This window comes from Lampetra fluviatilis, chromosome 73 (genome assembly GCF_964198595.1).
Source record: "Lampetra fluviatilis chromosome 73, kcLamFluv1.1, whole genome shotgun sequence".
Lineage (NCBI taxonomy): Eukaryota > Metazoa > Chordata > Hyperoartia > Petromyzontiformes > Petromyzontidae > Lampetra > Lampetra fluviatilis.
Window position 1 is genome coordinate 4066422 of NC_136347.1, and position 26072 is coordinate 4092493.

General features: G+C 55.8%; 1 protein-coding gene across 1 annotated transcript; it reads right to left on the minus strand.

Annotated features, from left to right (window-relative positions):
- Positions 1 to 864: 864 nt before the first annotated feature.
- LOC144953258 (glycine receptor subunit alphaZ1-like) lies at positions 865 to 18630 on the minus strand. Its single transcript, XM_078883830.1, has 8 exons — positions 18555 to 18630; positions 17365 to 17432; positions 16980 to 17203; positions 15364 to 15446; positions 10453 to 10590; positions 8669 to 8883; positions 3183 to 3317; positions 865 to 1011 (listed from the first exon to the last, which is right to left on the minus strand). The coding sequence occupies exons 1-8, from the start codon at positions 18628 to 18630 to the stop codon at positions 865 to 867; spliced, it is 1086 nt and encodes a 361-aa protein (XP_078739956.1).
- Between the last annotated feature and the right edge of the window lie 7442 nt (positions 18631 to 26072).

Genomic DNA, 26072 nt, shown 5'->3' on the forward strand with positions numbered 1-26072 from the left:
CTCTGTGGTTGTGGTCGCGGTGTCTCTGTGATTGTGGTCGCGGTGTCTCTGTGGTTGTGGTCGCGGTGTCTCTGTGGTTGTAGTCGCGGTGTCTCTGTGGTTGTGGTCGCGGTGTCTCTGTGATTGTGGTCGCAGTGTCTCTGTGATTGTGGTCGCGGTGTCTCTGTGGTTGTGGTCGCGGTGTCTCTGTGATTGTAGTCGCGGTGTCTCTGTGGTTGTAGTCGCGGTGTCTCTGTGATTGTGGTCGCAGTGTCTCTGTGGTTGTGGTCGCGGTGTCTCTGTGGTTGTGGTCGCAGTGTCTCTGTGATTGTGGTCGCGGTGTCTCTGTGGTTGTGGTCGCGGTGTCTCTGTGGTTGTGGTCGCGGTGTCTCTGTGGTTGTGGTCGCGGTGTCTCTGTGGTTGTGGTCGCGGTGTCTCTGTGGTTGTGGTTGCGGTGTCTCTGTGGTTGTAGTCGCGGTGTCTCTGTGGTTGTGGTCGCGGTGTCTCTGTGGTTGTGGTTGCGGTGTCTCTGTGGTTGTAGTCGCGGTGTCTCTGTGGTTGTGGTCGCGGTGTCTCTGTGGTTGTGGTCGCGGTGTCTCTGTGATTGTGGTTGCGGTGTCTCTGTGGTTGTAGTCGCGGTGTCTCTGTGGTTGTGGTCGCGGTGTCTCTGTGGTTGTGGTCGCGGTGTCTCTGTGGTTGTGGTCGCGGTGTCTCTGTGGTTGCGGTGTCTCTGTGGTTGTGGTCGCGGTGTCTCTGTGGTTGTGGTCGCGGTGTCTCTGTGGTCGCGGTGTCTCTGTGGTTGTGGTCGCGGTGTCTCTGTGGTTGTGGTCGCGGTGTCTCTGTGATTGTGGTCGCGGTGTCTCTGTGGTCTCCTGTGCCGCGTCTTCACTGCAGGAACTTGAGTCCCACCACGCAGGTGACCCAGTAGACGGCGTTGAAGGCGAGGAACGCCGCGGGGAACACGAAACGCGCCTTCACGTCCACCATCACCGCCTGCCGGAGGTAGCGCTCCTCAAGGTCGGACAAAGACTCCTGCGGCCACGGGGGTGGGGTCAGCAGCAGCAGGAGGAGGAGGAGGGTGGGGGAAGGATGGTCACGGTTTTTTCGGAGCGAAAATCGTGAAAATTTCAAATTTCCCAGCTCGTGTGTTTTTTTTTTTCCCTCTCGGTCTTTTCGCTTCCCTCGTTTCTATCGGGCGAAGGGGCTTCTCTCGCTGTTTTTTTGGGGGTTATTTGTGATGTTGTGTTCATTTTTGGTCACCGGATCATTAAAGGCTGTCCTCGCCCGGCAAAGTTTTCAACAAATCGAATTCATGAACCTGATGCGATTTTTAAATCCTTTATATTAAGTTCGCTTGCTTGCTTACGACCGTGCAAATCTTTCGGTCGTTTTTTAACCCACTTCCCGTGATCCAATCGAGCTAACATTTTGCACACAGACTCGTTGTGCGTGACAATTAATGTTCGTGAAATTTTTTTCCAAAAATTTTACACTTTTTAGAACAAAAATATTATGTTTCATTACCAACTGCTTAATGGTGCAATGCAATCATCTGACCCATAGGTGGCAGCCATCTCAAGCCAAAAGACGAGAGGACTCTAGCCGCCACGCATATAAAGGATTTATAGTGAAAAACTTTGTTTTTACGGGTTATGCTTGTTTGTTTGTTACACTTTTTTGATCTACGGTCAGACACCAACAGCTACTCCAAAAATGTGTATTTTTCCCCCAAAAAAATGTGTTGACGACTTGATTCAACTTCTTATATTTGAAGACATACTACCATCGGAAACCGCCGAGTTTAAAGATTCTGTTCCGTTTTTTTATTAGAAAGAACAAAAATCTAATCAACTTCATAGTCTATGGAGGGGAGCTCTCCTATCCTTTACCTTTTTCGAATTAGTCAGATTTGAACGTCATAAAATGCGGATTGTTTTCGTTAAAACCCGCTTGAATTCGAAATATCTTTAAAAGAATCAAAGACAGAACCCAGTGGTTCTCGCTTGAATTGTATCTGCTGTTTAACGCTCTGTCAAACGGAAAAAAACGCAATCTTACATTTTAAAGTTTTTTTAATGTCACCCGTGCATAAACATATCTATGAGGCACTTCAAATTGATACGTGGGGTGGGCCTTAAAATCAAAGGGCTGCACCACTAACGGATCACGGCCTGATTCTACCGGACCTTGCGCTGCGGGTAACAACCCAGCAGTAGCACGGCCTACCGGCATTTCAACAATGTCCTGACAAAGCCTGATTCTACCGGGCCTTGCACTGTGGGTAACAACCCAGTGGTAGTACGGCCTACCGGCATTTCAACAATGTTCTGACAGAGCCTGATTCTACCGGACCTTGCGCTGCGGGTAACAACCCAGCAGTAGCACGGCCTACCGGCATTTCAACAATGTCCTGACAAAGCCTGATTCTACCGGGCCTTGCACTGTGGGTAACAACCCAGTGGTAGTACGGCCTACCGGCATTTCAACAATTCCCTGACAGAGCCTGATTCTACCGGGCCTTGCGCTGCGGGGAACAATCCAGCGGTAGTACGGCCTACCGGCATTTCAACAATGTTCTGACAGAGCCTGATTCTACCGGGCCTTGCATTGTGGGTAACAACCCAGTGGTAGTACGGCCTACCGGCATTTCAACAATGTTCTGACAGAGCCTGATTCTACCGGGCCTTGCGCTGCGGGGAACAATCCAGCGGTAGTACGGCCTGCCGGCATTTCAACAATGTCCTGATAGAGCCTGATTCTACTGGGTCTTGCGCTGTGGGGAACAACCCAACGATAGTACAGCCTACTGGCATTTCAACAATGTCCTGACAGAGCCGGTGGCTTACGCCGGACGGCCGACGTGGCCACATTCAGAACGTCACCCCGCCGCCACCCAGATACTGAACAGGGTGAAGGGAGCGTTCTTCATAGGGGTGGCGAGAGGGCCGCCAATGAATGCCCGGGACACCATCGCACCACCGCCCCCCCCCCTCCCCCCCCCCGGCCACACTTGTCCGTCGTGCCGGAGAGCCGGCATCCAACGCCATGAGACGTGAGGATCCGGTACCTTCAGAAGGTTCACTTTCGTAAAAAAAAGAAATCCGCTTCTCGGTTTGGACGACCGAACGAACGAACGAACGAACGACCAAACGAACGAGTTCCCATGCCCCACCCCCCCACCTCCCCCCGGCCCCAGATGTCACCTTGCTGTTCTTGATGACCTTGGGGTCCCTGAACCTGCGTGCCGTGGCCTGGACCAGCGCGTACTCCACCAGCACGGCGATGAGAAAGATGAGGCACGTGTCCATCCACACGTCCATCGCGGTCGTGTACGTCACCTTCACGCCAAGGAAGAAACGGTATCCACCACTCCCAACACCCCCCCACCCCCTTCCGTACCCCCCCCCCCACCTCCCCCCGCCCTGTAGCCTTCGCATCACCGAAACTAAACGATTTTTTGTTCTAGATTTGAAGCTTTCGGGACTGCAAGTATTCATATTCTTAAGTTTTTTCGGTAAGGTCACGGAGGTAAAAAAAAATCTAAATTAATAAAAGTAAAATAAAATAAAAATCACGACGTTTCAGAAGTTTGTGTTGCCTCCGAAACGTCGTGATTTTTATTTTATTTTACTTTTATTAATTTAGATTTTTTTTTTTTTACCTACATGACTTTACCGAAAAAACCTAAGAGTACGATTTTTAGTATTCGTAAGAAAGGTTTTCTGGGTCAGATCGCGTAAGCATAAATGTTGCGTGGCAACCCTCCACCACCCGACGCAGCCAATTAGTAAGGGATTTGTCACGTAGACAAAACGCCAAATAGTTACGAGTGTAGTGGCATAGCGCCGGCTGCTGACGATAAAGGGTAACTGCAGTTTATCAGCCTTGCCTGCACTCACGTCAGCAGGCCACAATCGACACGATGATGCTGGATGTAATTACCAGCGAAATTTGGAGGGCGACTGCCTCCAACTGCCCAGTAGCGTCCTTCACGAGCCTCCTCCTCCACAGAGGCCGATCTTGACACCGCTGGTACCAGTCATCGGCAAGTCCACTCAGCTCCACATCCCCCTGTACCACATCACTCCATCTCTTCTGTAGCCCATGCCGCGGCCGTTTAGCCCCCTCGATCCAGCCGAACAAAAGCTGTTTAGGCATGCGGTGGCTGGACATACGGGCTACATGACCCAGCCAACGCAGCCTTGCCTGCTGAAGGAGCTCACCGATGATACTTTGTCCAGATCTTTCAAGGATTTGTGAGCTCCTCACACAATCCAGCCTGGTTAAACCCATGATGGATCGTAGGCAGGCCAGCCTAAATGTTTCTAACCTGCAAAGATGTTCAATTAGGGGGTCCACGTTTCGCAAGTGTAGAGAAGGGATGGAATGACCGTGGCCGAGAAGACCTGAAGCTTTGCGAGGAGCAACAGACCAGGTAGCTTCAACACAGCGTTACGCAACCGATGAAAAGATAATGCTGCTTGACTAATTCGGAGTGAGAACTCTGCTGTCAAATCGGAGCTGGTCATGAGCACACTGATCAGGTATGGGAAACTCTCCACTCTCTCCACAATTGCCCCATCACCAATTGGGAGTTGTGGGGGTAGAGTGTCCGATGGTACAAAATATCATCAGCCCCACAAAAACTAAGCACCTACAAAATACCCAGGCAGGGGATTAGTTTTGTTGGAGCTGATGGTAAGTCCCCACCTCTTAGTGGCAAGCTCCAGGTTCAGCAGCAGCGCCTCCAACTCTTCTTCTGAGTGAGCAGCAATTACCAGATCATCGGCATACATAACGTGGTTGACCAAAACGGAGCCATCCCTTGACCGCATCCGGGCATCGATCGGCCTCCCATTGTATTTGTACCAGATGGAAATTTCTCCGGTACAGCCATCGGAGGCTTCACTAACTACGTGGATGGAAAAAAAGTGTAAAAATGTAGGAGCTATAGATCATCCCTGTCGCACTTCAAGGTGAACAGGGAATGGCTCCGACTCCTTAATGATGGTGAGCAGAGGGTCAGGTACTTCTAAAGTACGAAAAATAACCCAGAGCCCAGGCCTAGTGATGGTATCATAGGCCTTGACCAGGTCAATAAAGCAGAGATGTAGGTCTGGTTGGAATTCCCTACACCTCTGCTGTAGCAGACGGACAGAAAATATGGCATCTGTGCAGGACCGCCCTTTCCTGAAACCGCATTGGGGCTCTGCAAGCCTCTCCTCGGCGTGCCTAGCAAGGCGATGTTGAATAATCCTTGCCAGGACCTTTCCTGGCACACTAAGGAGTGAGATGCTCCTATAGTTGTTAACATTTGTGCGGTCCCCCTTCTTAAAGAGGGGGACCACCAGGGCATCCTTCCAATACTGCAGAACCCCTCCAGTGGTCCAGGCTGTTGTTATGATGTCATATAGGGCAGTCTGTGCACAAATGCCACCCTCCCTCAGCATTTCGATTGGGAGATCATCTCTGCCCGGTGCCTTTCCTGGTCTCAGACTCTGGATCGCCTTCAGTACTTCCTCAACATATGGCAACTCAGCCTGCCACTCACAGGGGGTGACTTCTTCTTCCAATATTTGAGACAATGCAGCCTCAGCAGGGTCATCCCCACTTTTCCCCATGACGTTTTCCAGTCTGAGGGATTTCCCCTCCCCCATGACCTCACAGAAATGCTCAGAAAATCTGCAAACCTGTTTCTGGGGGTCAGAGATTGGATCACCATTATTTCCCCTAATGATGATAATAGGTGCAGCGCTACAGGTTACTTTTTTGATGGAGTTAAATAGCGATGTGTGATCGTGGGCCATTGTGGCAGACTCCATCTCCTCAGCAACCCGCGACCACCACCCATTCTTGCAGCGCCTCACGGCTCTCCGAACCTCCGAGCGAAGGCTGCTGTAAGCCTCCTCATTCTCCGACGTGGGATGCTGTAGATGATGAGAGTGGGCCTGTCGCTTTTTCTCAGCCAGCCTGAACATCTCCTCTGTCAGCCAGGGTCCCTGAGGAGGTCTGGACCATGTACCCAAAGCAGCCATTGCAGCTGCATGAGCCACAGTCCTAAACCTCGCCCATGTCCCCTCGACATCTGGACGAGTGAGGAACGATGCCAACCCCTGCCACAAGCGATGATGAAATTCTTGCTTGCAACTTTCATCAGCTAGCTGAGACCAGGCCACTTTGGGTTTGAATGGGGCCCTGGGTGTACACCCACCACCGGAGTGGAAGAGTGGCAGGCGCATCTTACAGATGACTAGTCGATGGTCAGTGGGCAGATCAGCTCCACGGTAGGTCCTGGTGTCAAGGACATGGGCCCGCATCCGCTGTTCCATCACTATGTAGTCCCGCAGATGTTCTTGCTTGAACCCGGCATGCATCCATGATGTTGTGTGCCAGAACAGTGTGTTGGTAATTACAAGCCTCCTGCCGTTGTTATTGAGCTGATCTGGCCCATGCCTTCCAATCACTCCAGACCAGGTTCCAGCATCATGACCAGCTCGGGCATTGAAGTCGCCCAACAAGATGACTCTATCCCGAGGGGCCACTTTAGCCAGCACATGTGACAGGAGATCATAGAAGGGATCTGACTCATCGGCTTTGCCTGCATCCCTCCACGGATGTTCGTCTTCGGTGGAGGAATAAGTAACCACGACCACCACTTCTCGCCTCTGGTTGATGGGAAGGCGAGCCCAAAGTATCCTGGGGCTTACAGCTTCCCACACCTCACTGCCACGCTCCCACGCCCCCTTCATTCTTTTGTTCAAAAGAAGAGACACTCCCTGTTGTTTGGCAGTCTCCTGCCCCGAGTAGAGGACTGTCCACTTCTCAAGATGGCAGGAGCCAGAGCCGGTCCACCGGACCTCCTGAACACCACAGAGATCCAGGAGTGGCAGCCTCTCCTCCGCAGTGAGCATTCAAACATTCCACGTGGCCACCCGCAGTTGTTTTTTTGTTGTTTCTGGAGGAGCCCCGAGGGTGAAGATTAAGCCTCTTGGCTCCGCCAAATGGGGTTCATCAAGGAGACGTCATAGACGCCTGTCCCTCCGGGGCTTCCGGCACAAGCTTAATTAGATATTTTGGGCGTAGTATTTGTGGTGATCAATTTAAGGTGGTGGGGTTAACCTGCCACTCGCACCCAACTACAGCCCCCATTTGGCCGCTGTGGTGGCTACAAATGCCCTGCAGGGCAAGGCCAATCGGAATTGACCCTCTCCCCCATGGCACTGTCCACCACAGCGTTGTCGTCAGGCACCAGCGAGAAGGTAGGGGGTTGTGTTTGCCGGACATCACCACCACCTCCACTTCCACCACCACCACCTCCTCTTCCACCTCCACCATCACCACCACCTCCAATTACACCACCACCTCCACCACCACCTCCAATTACACCACCACCTCCACCTCCACCACCACCATCACCACCACCATCACCACCACCTCCAATTACACCACCACCTCCACCACCACCTCCACTTCCACCACCACCACCTCCTCCACCATCACCACCACCATCACCACCACCTCCAATTACACCACCACCTCCACCACCACCTCCAATTACACCACCACCTCCACCACCACCTCCACTTACACCACCACCTCCACCACCACCTCCAATTACACCACCACCACCACCACCACCTCCACTTACACCACCACCTCCACCACCACCACCACCTCTACCACCACTTCCACCACCTCCACAACGCCCACCACCTCCACCACCACCACCTCCACCACCATCACCACCACCATCATCACCACCACCTCCACCACCTCCACCACCACCACTTCCACCACCTCCACCACCACCTCCACCACTTCCACCTCCACCACCATCACCACCTCCACCACCTCCACCTTCACCACCACTACTTCCACCACCTCCACCACCATTACCACCATCACCACCACCACCATCACCACCACCTCCACTTACACCACCACCTCCACCACCATCACCACCACCACCATCACCACCTCCACCACCTCCACCTTCACCACCACTACTTCCACCACCTCCACCACCATCACCACCATCACCACCACCACCATCACCACCACCTCCACTTACACCACCACCTCCACCACCATCACCACCACCATCACCACCTCCACCACCTCCACCTTCACCACCACTACTTCCACCACCTCCACCACCATCACCACCATCACCACCACCACCATCACCACCACCTCCACTTACACCACCACCTCCACCACCATCACCACCACCATCACCACCACCACCACCACCTCCACCTCCACCACTTCCACCTCCACCACCATCACCACCACCTCCACCACCACCTCCACCACCACCACCTCTACCACCACTTCCACCACCACCACCACCTCCACCACCACCACCACTTCCAACTCCACCACCATCACCACCACCTCCACCACCACCTCCACCACCACCACCTCTACCACCACTTCCACCACCACCACCACCTCCACCACCACCACCACTTCCACCTCCACCACCTCCACCACCACCACCTCTACCACCACTTCCACTTCCACTTCCACCACCACCACCTCCACCACCACCACCACTTCCACCTCCACCACCATCACCACCACCACCACCTCCACCTCCACCACTTCCACCTCCACCACCATCACCACCATCATCACCACCACCTCCACCACCACCTCCACCACCACCTCCACCACCACCACGCACCTTGGGCAGCATGGCTCGCGAGCCCGTGCTCTTGGTGATCATGCTGAGGATGGTGCTGGTGCCGATGCCGACACGCGCCGGGGCCGGCTCCTTGTTGATCCAGAACGAGAGCCACGAGACCATGACGAGCAGCAGACTGGGCACGTAAAGCTGCGTCACGTAGTAGCCCATCTGCCTGCTCAGCGTGAACGTCGCCTTCAGGCACGGGAACATGCCTGCGGGTGGGCGGATGAGTGGGTGAGAGGGTGGGTGAGAGGGTGGGTGGGTGAGTTGGTGGGTGGGTGGGTGAGTGGGTGGGTGAGTGAGTGGGTGGGTGAGTGAGTGGGTGGTGGATGGGGGGGTTGGTGAGTGAGCAGGTGGGTGGGTGAGTGGGTGGGTGGGTGAGTGGGTGGATGGGTAAGTGGGTAGATGGGTGGGTGAGTGGGTGTGTGGGTGGTTGAGTGAAAGGGTTAGCGAGTGGGTGAGTGAGTAAGTGAGTGGGTGGGGTTGGTGGGTGAGTGGGTGAGAGGGTGGGTGAGTGGGTGGGTGAGTGGGTGGGTGGGTGGGTGAGTGGGTGAGTGAGTGAGTGGGTGAGTGAGTGAGTGGGTGGGTGGGTGGGGGGGTGGGTGAGTGAGTGGGTGGGTGGGTGAGTGGGTGAGTGAGTGGGTGAGTGAGTGAGTGGGTGGGTGGGTGGGGGGGTGGGTGAGTGAGTGGGTGGGTGAGTCGGTGGGTGATTGAGTGGGTGGGTTTTAGGGTGAGTGAGTAGGTGGGTGGGTGGATGAATAATTGAGTGAGTGGGTGTGTGAGGGGGTGGGTGAGTGGATAGGTGGGTGGGTGTGTAAGTGAGGAAGTTAACATCTCCTAGCCACCGTGATGATGATGATGAGTGGCAGAGAGAAACACAGACTCCAAATATACAGCAGCGGCAGGCATCGTCCGGGTCGGGCTCAAACCCACGACCTCCTGTGTACCAGGCGAGGTAGTCAACATCTCTCAGTGTATGGGATTGAACCCACGACCTCCTGCGCACCAGGCGAGGTAGTCAACATCTATCAATGTCTGGGATTGAACCCTGGACCTCCTGTGCACCAGGCGAGGTAGTCAACATCTCTCAGTGTCTGGGATTGAACCCACGACCTCCTGCGCACCAGGCGAGATAGTCAACGTCTGCTGGCCACCCACGTGACACCTGTACAGGCCCCACGTGACACCTGTGCAGGCCCCACGTGACACATGTACAGGCCCCACGTGACACCTGTACAGGCCCCACGTGACACCTGTGCAGGCCCCACGTGGTACCTGTACAGGCCCCACGTGGTACTTGTACAGGCCCCACGTGACACCTGTGCAGGCCCCACGTGACACCTGTACAGGCCCCACGTGACACCTGTACAGGCCCCACGTGACACCTGTGCAGGCCCCACGTGGTACCTGTACAGGCCCCACGTGACACATGTACAGGCCCCACGTGACACATGTACAGGCCCCACGTGACACATGTACAGGCCCCACGTGACACCTGTGCAGGCCCCACGTGACTCCTGTACAGGCCCCACGTGACTCCTGTACAGGCCCCACGTGACACCTGTGCAGGCCCCACGTGACACATGTACAGGCCCCACGTGACACATGTACAGGCCCCACGTGACACCTGTACAGGCCCCACGTGACACCTGTGCAGGTGTCACGTGGGGCCTGTACAGGTGTCACGTGGGGCCTGTGCATGTGTCACGTGGGTCCTGTACATGTGTCACGTGACACCTGTACAGGCCCCACGTGGTACCTGTACAGGCCCCACGTGGTACCTGTGTGGTAGGTCTCTGCGCAGTCCTCCAGGCTGATGTTGCGGTCCAGCTCGAAGTGGGGGATGCTGAGTCCGTCCGCCACCACCACCGCCTGCTCCAGCCTCCAGCGGAGCAGCATGTCCCGCTCCGTGTAGCTCGCTGGAGCGGGGGGGGGAGGGAGGGGGGGGGAGGGGAGGGAGGGGAGGGGAGGGAGGGAGGGGAGGAGGGAGGATGGAAGGGGGGAGTGGAGGGAGGGAGGGGAGGGAGGGAGGGGAGTGGGGAGAGAGGGGAGAGAGGGAGTGAGGGAGGGGGAGGGAGGGAGGGGAGGGAGGGGAGGGAGTGAGGGGAGGAGGGAGGATGGAGCGGGGAGTGGAGGGAGGGAGGGAGGGAGGGGAGGGAGGGGAGTGTGGAGAGAGGGAGGGGAGGGAGGGGTGGAGGGAGGGAGGATGGAGGGAAGAGTGGATTGAGGGAGGGGAGGGAGGAGAGGAAGGGGAGGGAGGGAGCAGGGAGGTAGGGAGGGGAGAAGGGGAGGAAGGGGGAAGGGAGGGAGGAGGGGGAATGGGGCGATGGAGGGGAGGCAGGGAGGGAGTGAGGGGTGGAGGGAGGATGGAGGGAGGAAGGGAGGGCGGGGAGGGAGGGGAGTGGGGAGAGAGGGAGGCAGGGAGGGGAGGAGGGAGGAGGGAGGGGAGAGTGGAGGGAGGGGAGTGTGGAGAGAGGGAGGGAGGGAGGGGAGGAGGGAGGATGGAGGGGGGAGGGGATGGAGGGATCGGAGGGAGGGGCGGGAGGGGAGTGGGGAGAGAGGGAGGGAGGGAGGGGAGTGGATTGAGGGAGGGGAGGGAGGGAGGAGAGGAAGCGAGGGGGTAGAGAGAGGGAATGAGGGAGTGGAGGGAGGGGAGTGGGGAGAGAGGGAGTGGATTGAGGGAGGGATGGGAGAGAGGGGAGGGGAATGGAGGGGAGGGATGGAAGGAGGGAGTGAGGGAGTGTATCATCACCCTGCTACTGGCAGCAGACTGACGCACAGAGACAGCTGCCACTGGGGGTGCGACATGGGAAGCGATCACGTAGGTGGCTCATTGCAACTTAATTAATTTTGTACTCATCATTGTATTCCTATAATTGCATTGTACAACAATGAGCGTCTCGGAGATTTTTGCACGTTCCCCACACCTAAGGTTAGCATCGGTTGGCTATGTACCTACTAGACTATATACTACACTATACACTACACTACTATACACTACATTATACACCACACTGTACACTACACTACTATACACTACATATACACCACACTATACACTACACTACTATACACTACATTATACACCACACTATACACTACACTACTATACACGACATTATACACCACACTATACACTACACTACTATTACACTACATTATACACCACACTATACACTACACTACTATACACTACATTATACACTACACTACTATACACTACACTATACACTACACTACTATATAGACACTATACACTACACTACTATACACTACATTATACACCATACTATACACGACACTACTATACACTACATTATACACTACACTACTATACACTACACTATACACTACACTACTATATACTACACTATACACTACACTACTATACACTATATTATACACCACACTATACACTACACTACTATACACTACATTATACACTACACTACTATACACTACACTATACACTACACTACTATATACTACACTATACACTACACTACTATACACTACATTATACACCACACTATACACTACACTACTATACACTACATTATACACTACACTACTATACACTACACTATACACTACACTACTATATTCTACACTATACACTACACTACTATACACTACATTATACACCACACTATACACTACACTACTATACACTACATTATACACTACACTACTATACACTACACTATACACTACACTACTATATACTACACTATACACTACACTACTATACACTACATTATACACCACACTATACACTACACTACTATACACTACATTATACACTACACTACTATACACTACACTATACACTACACTACTATACACTACATTATACACCACACTATACACTCCATTTTTATGCACTACACTATACACTACACTATACACCACACTACTATACACTACATTATACACTACACTACTATACACTACACTATACACTACACTACTATACACTACATTATACACTATACTACTATACACTCCACTTTTATGCACTACACTATACACTACACTATACACCACACTACTATACACTACATTATATACTACACTATATACAGTACTACACTACTATTCACTACACTATGTACTATACTACTATACACTACACTATACACTACACTATACACCACACTATACACTACACTACTATACACTACATTATACACCACACTATACACTACACTACTATACACTACATTATACACTACACTACTATACACTCCACTTTTATGCACTACACTATACACTACACTACTATACACTACACTATACACAACACTACTATACACTACACTATACACTACTACCATACACTACACTACCATACACTACACTATACACTACACTACAATACACTACATTATACACCACACTATACACTACACTACTATACACTATACACCACACTACTATACACTACACTATACACTACTACCATACACTACACTACCATACACTACACTACCATACACTACACTATACACCTAGGCTGTGTTGCTAGGCTGTGTACCTAGGCTGTGTACCTAGGCTGTGTACCTAGGCTGTGTATCTAGGCTGTGTATCTAGGCTGTGTGCCGAGGCTTTGTACCTAGGCTGTGTCCATAGGCTGTGTACCTAGGCTGTGTACCTAGGCTGTGTATCTAGGCTGTGCACCTAGGCTGTGCACCTAGGCTGTGTCCATAGGCTGTGTTGCTAGGCTGTGTACCTAGGCTGTGTACCTAGGCTGTGTCCATAGGCTGTGTACCTAGGCTGTGTACCGAGGCTGTGTACCTAGGCTGTGTCCATAGGCTGTGTACCTAGGCTGTGTACCTAGGCTGTGTTGCTAGGCTGTGTACCTAGGCTGTGTACCTAGGCTGTGTCCATAGGCTGTGTTGCTAGGCTGTGTACCTAGGCTGTGTACCTAGGCTGTGTCCATAGGCTGTGTACCTAGGCTGTGTACCGAGGCTGTGTACCTAGGCTGTGTCCATAGGCTGTGTACCTAGGCTGTGTACCTAGGCTGTGTACCTAGGCTGTGTCCATAGGCTGTGTACCTAGGCTGTGTACCGAGGCTGTGTACCGATGCTGTGTACCTAGGCTGTGTCCATAGGCTGTGTATCTAGGCTGTGTACCTAGGCTGTGTACCGAGGCTGTGTACCGAGGCTGTGTACCGAGGCTGTGTACCTAGGCTGTGTCCATATGCTGTGTATCTAGGCTGTGTACCTAGGCTGTGTACCTAGGCTGTGTATCTAGGCTGTGTACCTAGGCTGTGTACCTAGGCTGTGTACCTAGGCTGTGTCCATAGGCTGTGTACCTAGGCTGTGTACCGAGGCTGTGTACCGAGGCTGTGTACCTAGGCTGTGTCCATAGGCTGTGTATCTAGGCTGTGTATCTAGGCTGTGTACCGAGGCTGTGTACCTAGGCTGTGTCCATAGGCTGTGTACCTAGGCTGTGTACCTAGGCTGTGTACCTAGGCTGTGTCCATAGGCTGTGTACCTAGGCTGTGTACCGAGGCTGTGTACCGAGGCTGTGTACCGAGGCTGTGTACCTAGGCTGTGTACCGAGGCTGTGTACCGAGGCTGTGTACCGAGGCTGTGTACCTAGGCTGTGTCCATAGGCTGTGTATCTAGGCTGTGTACCTAGGCTGTGTCCATAGGCTGTGTACCTAGGCTGTGTACCTAGGCTGTGTGCTTAGGCTGTAACAGAGTATCAGGACTGTTGGAGTGTTGTATTGTAATAAAGAAGTTACCTCTACCAGTGTCTCCGGAACCCATTACACTATCATAAACTCCACTACCATACACTACATTATCCACTACACGACGATACACTACACTATACTCTACACCCTGCACTACACTAAGGTGAGCGTGACCATCCACTCACCGCTGGTGAGGAGTAAGGGGCAGGACTGTGTGTCCACTACACTATACACTACACTATACACTACACTATACACTACACTACTATACACTACACTCTACACTACACTATACACTACACTACTATACACTACACTACACTATACACTACACTATACACTATACACTACACTACTATACACTACACTCTACACTACACTACACTATACACTACACTACACTATATACTACACTATACACTACACTATACACTACACTATACACTACACTACACTATACACTACACTATACACTACACTATACACTACACTATACACTATACACTACACTATACACTACACTATACACTACACGACGATACACTACACTATACTCTACACCCTGCACTACACTAAGGTGAGCGTGACCATCCGCTCACCACTGGTGAGGAGCAAGGGGCAGGACTGTGTGTCCACTACACTATACACTACACTATACACTACACTACTATACACTACACTCTACACTACACTACACTATACACTACACTACACTATATACTACACTATACACTATACTATACACTACACTATAAACTACACTATACACTACACTACACTATACACTACACTATACACTACACTATACACTACACTATACACTACACTATACACTACACTACTATACACTACACTCTACACTACACTATACACTACACTATACACTACACTATACACTACACTATACACTACACTACACTATACACTACACTATACACTACACTACACTATACACTACACTATACACTACACTACACGAGTCACTCACCACTGGTGAGGAGCAAGGGGCAGGACTGCGTGTCCATGGGGAAGGTGCGGAGGTCCATGGGGCAGCTGAGGGTGAGCGTGAGCCTGGGGGCACGAGACGGAGGAGACACGAAGACCACGTGGGGGGGGTGGTGACACGTGGGGTGTGGTGACACGTGGGGGGGGGGGGGGGGGTGGTGGTCATGTGATGCCACGACCCCACCCCCCACCCCCGCCTTGAACGCACACACACGCCGCGCACACACTCACACGTAGCGTCCCGGCAAGGGGCAGGGGGGGGGGTTGCCTGGCACCTCGAGTTTTCATCCGAAGAGCCCCTAGACGGGAAAAGTCCCACGGTTTGCCGGTGCCAGGAGACTTACCGACCCCCCCCCCCCCCCCCCCCCGGGACAAATGGCATTGCGGCCCACCTAAATTGGCTGAAAGTTGTTCGGGCGCGGAAAGACTCACCGGGGGACCAGCCGCAATGAGTCGCTCACAGCGCCGGGGAGGGAGAGATATAAGGCGAGCAGCGCAGGCGGTGAACTCAGGGGGAAATCCTCGGGCAACGCTCGCAGTCGCGCGTTTGTAGCGGGTTAAATTCAGACGCATGCTGGACTCGGGAGGAACGACGTGAACCAGCCTACAATAGATTATATCGTCCGTCCGTCCGATGTCCAATTAGGTGTAGCAACATCGCCCCCTACTGCAAACACTTGGCAGGACCCTACAAAAACCTTTAGACTCAGTGAGGCTTTCCTGGCTAAACAAATGTAACATTCCCTTATAATTCCCTGAGATAGTTTTTAATTAAAACATTTTAATTAAAAATTAACTCACAGCGGCCTAAAGCCTACAGCTAGGCCTAAAGCCTAGAACTAGGCCTCAAACTCTCCTTTCGTATCGTACCCCCGCGTGTGTGAAAGGGAGTTAATGTTTAACAATGTTACATTCCCTGATGTGTTTAAATAGAAACATTTTAATTTTAAGGTTTTACATTAATAATTAAAACATTTTAATTAAAAATTAACTCACAGCGGCCTAAAGCCTACAGCTAGGCCTAAAGCCTAGAACTAGGCCTCAAACTCTCCCTTCGTATCGTATTTGTTCGTTCCTACCAGCCCACCCCGCAGGGACCTGTTCAGCCAACACAACTGGTAACACCCAACGTAACCACCTAAGGTGGTAGCCACCGTCCCTAACTTCGCTAACCCACGGGGGCCGCTACCTCGCTGGGTCAGGACAGCCACCCCGGCGTGGCCGGCTCCGCCCCCAAGCCCCTCTTACCGATCCTTCTGGAAGGCCCGAACCCCAACCACTGAGTGAGCGAGTGGGTAGCTGAATGGGTGGCTGAGTGAATGGCTCGCTGAGTGAGTGTGTGGCTGAGTGAATGAGTGGCTAGCTGAGTGAGTGAGTGGGTAGCTGAGTGGGTGAGTGAGTAGGTAGCTGAGTGAGTGTGTGGCTGAGTGAATGAGTGGATAGCTGAGTGAGTGAGTGGGTAGCTGAATGGGTGGCTGAGTGAATGGCTCGCTGAGTGAGTGTGTGGCTGAGTGAATGAGTGGCTAGCTGTGTGAGTGGGTGGCTGTGTGAGTGGGTGGCTGAGTGAATGGCTCTCTGAGTGGGTAGCTGAGTGGACACCTCATGGAGTAGAGGACGTCCCCGTTGTCGTGGATGCGCAGCATGCTGTTGGGCGTCGTGACCGTGTGCACGGTGGAGCTCTCTTCGTTGCCGAAGTAGAGGTCCGGCTTCCACATGAACGCCGCGTTGGACTCATCCAAGTCGGTGGCGTTGAAGTCGCGGATGCGGTAGCGCAGGCGGTCGTCGTTCCAGCGCTGCCACAACGTGACGGTCACTCGGTAGTCCTGGGAACACCACGACGATTTGTGTGGGTGGTGGTGGATTGGTGGGTGGTGATAGTGATGGTGGTGGTAGATTGGTGGGTGGTGATGGTGGTGGTTGTGGGTGGTGGTGGTGGTGGTGGTGGGTAGTAAGTGAGTGATGGTGGTGGACGTGGTGGACCCACCATGGTGGACTCCTGGATGTCACTGAAGCTCTTGAGGTACAGGCTGATATTCACCACCACGGGATCGCCTGTGTGGAATCGTGGGGGCAGACATCGTCACGCATCACCTTTGTTAGTCGATGTGAGACACCATGGTGGGCTAGGAGATGTTGACTACCTCGCCTGGTGTACAGGAGGTCGTGGGTTCAATGCCAGACCCTGAGAGATGTTGACTACCTCGCCTGGTACACAGGAGGTCGTCATGGCCTGGGATTGAACCCACGACCTCCTGCGTACCAGGCGAGGTAGTCAACATGTCGCAGTGTCTGGGATTGAACCCACGACCTCCTGCGTACCAGGCGAGGTAGTCAACATCTCTCAGTGTCTGGGATTGAACCCACGACCTCCTGCGTACCAGGCGAGGTAGTCAACATCTCTCAGTGTCTGGGATTGAACCCACGACCTCCTGCGTACCAGGCGAGGTAGTCAACATCTCTCAGTGTCTGGGATTGAACCCACGACCTCCTGCGTACCAGGCGAGGTAGTCAACATCTCTCAGTGTCTGGGATTGAACCCACGACCTCCTGTGTACCAGGCGAGGTAGTCAACATCTCTCAGTGTCTGGGATTGAACCCACGACCTCCTGTGCACCAGGCGAGGTAGTCAACATCTCTCAGTGTCTGGGATTGAACCCACGACCTCCTGTGCACCAGGCGAGGTAGTCAACATCTCTCAGTGTCTGGGATTGAACCCACGACCTCCTGTGTACCAGGCAAGGTAGTCAACATCTCTCAGTGTCTGGGATTGAACCCACGACCTCCTGTGTACCAGGCGAGGTAGTCAACATCTCTCAGTGTCTGGGATTGAACCCACGCCCTCCTGTGTACCAGGCGAGGTAGTCAACATCTCTCAGTGTCTGGGATCGAACTTACGACCTTCTGCGTACCAGGCGAGGTAGTCAACATCTCCTAGCCCACAGTGATGATGATGATAGAGAGAAAAACCCACGACCTCCTGTGCACCAGGCGAGGTAGTCAACATCTCCCAGTGTCTGAGATTGAACCCACGACCTCCTGCGTACCAGGCGAGGTAGTCAACATCTCATAGCCCCCTGACCCCCACCCCCCCATGACCCCCACCCCCCCATGACCCCCACCCCCCCCCCCCCCGTGACCCCCCCCCCCCCCTCTCGTCACGTGGGGTGTCCTCACCAGCGAAGTTGGGACGGATCGTTTTTTTGTAGTCGCCACTCCGTAGCAGCGAGTCCAGGAGGTCTACGGGCTCCATGTCCTCGCTCTGGCCGCGAGACCTGCACGCGACGTTCAGGGAATGAAGCCACGTTGCAGGCGCGGGTGGGTTGATTCTAGGAACTTGAATCGTGAGAAGAGACAAGACGTTGGGAAATGAGTGACAAACGGTGACTCCACCAGTGACTCACGGCCTACCCGTACCCGGCCGCACCAGGGTAGCAAACGGGTACCCGTACCCGTACCCGGCCGGGTACGGGTAGGGTACGGGTGTAGGGTACCCGATTGCGACCTCTGGGATGAAGCCACGTTGCAGGCGCGGGTGGGTTGATTCTAGGAACTTGAATTGTGAGAAGAGACAAGACGCTGGGAAATGAGTGACAAACGGTGACTCACCAGTGACTCACGGCCTACCCGTACCCGATACCCGGCCGTATCCGATACCCGTACCCTACCCGTACCCAGCCGGGTACGAGTAGGGTACGGGTATCGGGTACCCGGCAGAGGTCGCAAACGGGTTTTGATTCCTTACCCGTACCCGTACCCGGCCGCACCAGGGTCGCAAACGGGTACCCGTACCCGGCCGGGTACGGGTAGCCGGGTATCGGGTAGGGTACGGGTATCGGGTACCCGGTTGCGACCTCTTCTTCATAGGTGCTGCTGCTCGCAGCACTTGCCCCTAAAGCCCGCCGGAGACTACCCGGGGGACCTTTGCCTCTGTGCGTGAGAGAAATCTCACCCTGACGAGTTGGCATCTCGATTTTCCTGATTTATTATTTTAAATCGCGCGCATAATACACAAAGGTAAAAGCGCCCCCCCACCCCCACACACACCCCTACGTAGCCTCGGGCAAGTGCTGTCAGTGTTGTGAGTAGCCCCAGTGCCATCAACTCGCACGCGCCCGGCCGCCTTTGTCTCTCCCCACCAGTGACCCAGGAACCGGTTTGGACAAATCGTCGCTAACCGATGCGCCACCGCTCCCCATTGTTGCACGCACAAAGGCAAAGCTGGCTCAAGTGTAGCCTCAACAGACTGTTGGGGCAAGTGCTCACACGCACACAGACAGCCACTCACCCACTCACCAGCACACAGACACTCATCCACTCAGCTGATCACTCATCCGCTCACTCACCCACTCACTCACCTACCCACTCACTTGCTCATCCATCCACTCACCTACCTACTCACTCACCTACCCACTCACCCGCTCACCCACCTACTCACCCACCCACTCACCCACTCACCCACCCACTCACCCACTCACCCACCCACCCACTCACCCACCCACCCACTCACTCACCCACCCACCCATTCACCCACTCACCTACCCACCCACTCACCCACCCACTCACCTACCCACTCACTCACCTACCTACTCACTTGCTCACCCACCCAATCACTCACCTACCCACTTACTTGCCCAAACACCAAATCACTCACCTACGCACACACACCTACCTACTCACTCACTCACTCACCTACCAACTCACCCGCTCATTCATCCGCTCACTCACCTACCTACTCACTCACTCACTCACCTACCAACTCACTTGCTCACCCACCCAATCACTCACCTACCCACCCACTCACCTACCTACTCACTCACCTACCCACTCATCTGCTCACTCATACACTCACCCAATCACTCACCTACCCATTGACTCACCCACTTACCCACCCGCTCACCCACCCACTCACCCATCTGCTCACCCACCCGCTCACCCACCCGCTCACCTACCCACCCACTCACCCACCCACTCATTCACACACTCACTCACCCACCCATTCACCCACCCACTCACTCACCCACCTGCTCACCCACCTACCCACTCACTTACTCCCCCACCCACTCACTCACTCACCCGCGCACCCACCCACTCACTCACCCACCCACCCACTCACCCACCCACCCACTCACTCACCCATCCACTCACCAACTCACTCACCCATCCACCCACCCACTAACCTACCCACCTACACACCCACACACCCACTCACTCACCCACCCACTCACCCACTCACCCACCCACTCACCCACTCACCCACTCACCCACCCACTCACTCACCCACCCACTCACCCACTCACCCACTCACCCACCCACTCACTCACCCACCCACTCACCCACCCACTCACCCACTCACCCACTCACCCACCCACCCACTCACCCACCCACTCACCCACTCACCCACCCACTCACCCACTCACCCACTCACCCACCCACTCATTCACCCACCCACTCATTTCACCCACCCACCCACTCACCCACTCACCCACCCACCCACTCACCCACCCACTCACCCACCCACTCACCCACTCACCCACTCACCCACCCACTCATTCACCCACCCACTCATTCACCCACCCACCCACTCACCCACTCACCCACCCACCCACTCACCCACCCACTCACCCACCCACCCACCCACCCACCCACCCACCCACTCACCCACCCACCCACCCACTCACCCACTCACCCACCCACTCACCCACCCACCCACCCACTCACCCACCGACCCACACACCCACACACCCACTCACCCACCCACTCACCCACCCACTCACCCACCCACTCACCCACCCACTCACCCACCCACCCACTCACCCACCCATTCACCCACCCACCCACTCACCTATTCACTCACCTACCCACTCACCCACCCACCCACCCACTCACCCACCCATTCACCCACCCACCCACCCACTCACCCACTCACGCACCCACTCACCCACTCACCCACCCACCCACTCACCCACCCACCCACCCACTCACCCACTCACCCACCCACTCACCTACAAACACACCCACCCACTTACCTATTCACTCACCCACCCACTCACCTACCCACCAACCCACCCACTCACTCACCCACCCACCCACTCACCCACCCACCCACTCACTCACCCACCCACTCACCCACCCACCAACCCACTCACCCACCCACCCACCCACCCACTCACCCACCCACTCACCCACCCACTCACCCACCCACCCACACACCCACATACCCACTCACCCACCCACCCACCCACTCACCCACCCACCCACCCACTCACCCACTCACCCACCCACTCACCCACCCACTCACCCACCCACCCACACACCCACACACCCACTCACCCACCCACCCACCCACTCACTCACCCACCCACCCACTCACCCACCCACCCACTCACCCACTCACCCACCCACTCACCCACCCACTCACCCACTCACCCACCCACTCACCCACCCACTCACCCACCCACCCACCCACTCACCCACCCACCCACTCACATACCCACCCACACACCCACACACCCACTCACCCACCCACTCACCCACCCACTCAACCACTCACTTACCCACCCACCCACTCACCCACCCACCCACCCACTCACCCACCCACCCACTCACTCACCCACCCACCCACTCACTCACCCACCCACTCACCTACAAACTCACCCACCCACTTACCTATTCCCTCACCCACCCACTCACCTACCCACCAACCCACCCACTCACTCACCCACCCATCCACTCACCCACCCACCCACTCACCCACCCACCCACCCACCCACTCACCCACCCACCCACTCACCCACCCACCCACCCACTCACCCACTCACCCACCCACTCACCCACCCACCCACCCACTCACCCACCGACCCACACACCCACACACCCACTCACCCACCCACTCACCCACCCACTCACCCACCCACTCACCCACCCACTCACCCACCCACCCACTCACCCACCCATTCACCCACCCACCCACCCACTCACCTATTCACTCACCTACCCACTCACCCACCCACCCACCCACTCACCCACCCATTCACCCACCCACCCACTCACCCACTCACGCACCCACTCACCCACTCACCCACCCACCCACTCACCCACCCACCCACCCACTCACCCACTCACCCACCCACTCACCTACAAACACACCCACCCACTTACCTATTCACTCACCCACCCACTCACCTACCCACCAACCCACCCACTCACTCACCCACCCACCCACTCACCCACCCACCCACTCACCCACCCACCCACCCACTCACCCACCCACCCACCCACCCACTCACCCACTCACCCACCCACTCACCCACCCACTCACCCACCCACCCACACACCCACACACCCACTCACCAACACACTCACCCACCCACTCACCCACCCACCCACCCACCCACCCACTCACCCACCCACTCACCCACCCACCCACCCACCCACTCACCCACTCACCCACTCACGCACCCACTCACCCACCCACCTACAAACTCACCCACCCACTTACCTATTCACTCACCCACCCACCTACAAACTCACCCACCCACTTACCTATTCACTCACCCACCCACTCACCTACCCACCAACCCACCCACTCACTCACCCACCCACCCACTCACCCACCCACCCACCCACCCACCCACTCACCCACCCACCCACTCACCCACCCACCCACTCACCCACTCACCCACCCACCCACCCACTCACCCACCGACCCACACACCCACACACCCACTCAACCACCCACTCACCCACCCACTCACCCACCCACTCACCCACCCACTCACCCACCCACCCACCCACTCACCCACCCATTCACCCACTCACCCACCCACCCATTCACCCACCCACCCACCCACTCACCCACTCACGCACCCACTCACCCACCCATTCACCCACCCACCCACTCACCCACTCACGCACCCACTCACCCACTCACCCACCCACCCACTCACCCAGCCACCCACCCACCCACTCACCCATTCACCCACCCACTCACCTACAAACACACCCACCCACTTACCTATTCACTCACCCACCCACTCACCTACCCACCAATCCACCCACTCACTCACCCACCCACCCACTCACCCACCCACCGACCCACCCACTCACACACCCACCCACCCACTCACCCACCCACTCACCCACACACTCACCCACCCACTCACCCACCCACCCACCCACTCACCCACCCACCCACCTACTCACCTATTCACTCACCCACCCACCTACAAACTCACCCACCCACTTACCTATTCACTCACCCACCCACTCACCTACCCACCAACCCACCCACTCACTCACCCACCCACCCACTCACCCACCCACCCACCCACCCACCCACTCACCCACCCACCCACCCACTCAGCCACTCACCCACCCACTCACCCACCCACCCACTCACCCACCCACCCACACAGCCACACACCCACTCACCCACCCACTCACCCACCCACTCACCCACCCACCCACTCACCCACCCACCCACCCACTCACCTATTCACTCACCCACCCACTCACCCACCCACTCACCCACCCACCCACCCACTCACCCACCCACTCATTTACCCACCCACCCACCCATTCACCTACCCACCCACTCACCCACCCACCCACCCACCCACTCACCCACCCACCCACCCATTCACCTACCCACCCACTCACCCACCCACCCACTCACGCACCCACTCACCCACCCACCCACTCACCCACCCACCCACTCACCCACTCACCCACCCACTCACCTACAAACACACCCACCCACTTACCTATTCACTCACCCACCCACTCACCTACCCACCAACCCACCCACTCACCCACCCACCCACTCACCCACCCACCCACTCACCCACTAACCCACCCACCCACTCACTCACCCACCCACCCACCCACCCATTCACCTACCCACCCACTCACCCACCCACCCACCCACTCACGCACCCACTCACCCACCCACCCACCCACGCACCCACTCACCCACCCATTCACCTACAAACACACCCACCCAATTACCTATTCACTCACCCACCCACTCACCTACCCACCAACCCACCCACTCACTCACCCACCCACCCACTCACCCACCCACCCACTCACCCACCCACCCACCCACCCACTCACCCACCCACCCACTCACCCACTCACCCACCCACTCACCCACCCACTCACCCACCCACCCACACACCCACACACCCACTTACCCACCCACTCACCCACCCACTCACCCACCCACCCACCCACCCACCCACTCACCCACTCACCCACTCACGCACCCACTTACCCACCCACCTACAAACTCACCCACCCACTTACCTATTCACTCACTCACCCACTCACCTACCCACCAACCCACCCACTCACTCACCCACCCACCCACTCACCCACCCACCCACTCACCCACCCACCCACCCACCCACTCACCCACTCACCCACCCACCCACCCACCCACTCACCCACCGACCCACACACCCACACACCCACTCACCCACCCACTCACCCACCCACTCACCCACCCACTCACCCACCCACCCACCCACCCACTCACCCACCCATTCACCCACTCACCCACCCACCCATTCACCCACCCACCCACCCACTCACCCACTCGCGCACCCACTCACCCACCCATTCACCCACCCACTCACCCACTCACCCACTCACGCACCCACTCACCCACTCACCCACCCACCCACTCACCCAGCCACCCACCCACCCACCCACTCACCCATTCACCCACCCACTCACCTACAAACACACCCACCCACTTACCTATTCACTCACCCACCCACTCACCTACCCACCAATCCACCCACTCACTCACCCACCCACCCACTCACCCACCCACCCACCCACTCACCCACCCACCCACCCACCCACCCACTCACCCACCCACCCACTCACCCACTCACCCACCCACTCACCCACCCACTCACCCACCCACCCACACACCCACACACCCACTCACCCACACACTCACCCACCCACTCACCCACCCACCCACCCACTCACCCACCCACTCACCTATTCACTCACCCACCCACCTACAAACTCACCCACCCACTTACCTATTCACTCACCCACCCACTCACCTACCCACCAACCCACCAACTCACTCACCCACCCACCCACTCACCCACCCACCCACCCACTCACCCACCCACCCACCCACCCACTCACCCACCCACCCACCCACTCAGCCACTCACCCACCCACTCACCCACCCACCCACTCACCCACCCACCCACCCACACAGCCACACACCCACTCACCCACCCACTCACCCACCCACTCACCCACCCACCCACTCACCCACCCACCCACTCACCTATTCACTCACCCACCCACTCACCCACCCACTCACCCACCCACCCACCCACTCACCCACCCACTCATTTACCCACCCACCCACCCATTCACCTACCCACCCACTCACCCACCCACCCACCCACCCACTCACCCACCCACCCACCCATTCACCTACCCACCCACTCACCCACCCACCCACTCACGCACCCACTCACCCACCCACCCACTCACCCACCCACCCACCCACCCACCCACTCACCCACTCACCCACCCACTCACCTACAAACACACCCACCCACTTACCTATTCACTCACCCACCCACTCACCTACCCACCAACCCACCCACTCACCCACCCACCCACTCACCCACCCACCCACTCACCCACTCACCC

Excerpts from the sequence above, each read along its gene's own strand:
- LOC144953258 (XM_078883830.1), bottom strand. The coding sequence starts at position 18,630 with ATGGAGCCCGTAGACCTCCTGGACTCGCTGCTACGGAGTGGCGACTAC. Across the intron at positions 15,447-16,979 it reads GACGTCCTCTACTCCATGAG|GCTCACGCTCACCCTCAGCT; the intron begins GTGTCCACTCAG and ends TCGTGCCCCCAG. Across the intron at positions 10,591-15,363 it reads CCCCTTGCTCCTCACCAGTG|CGAGCTACACGGAGCGGGAC; the intron begins GTGAGTGACTCG and ends CCCCCGCTCCAG.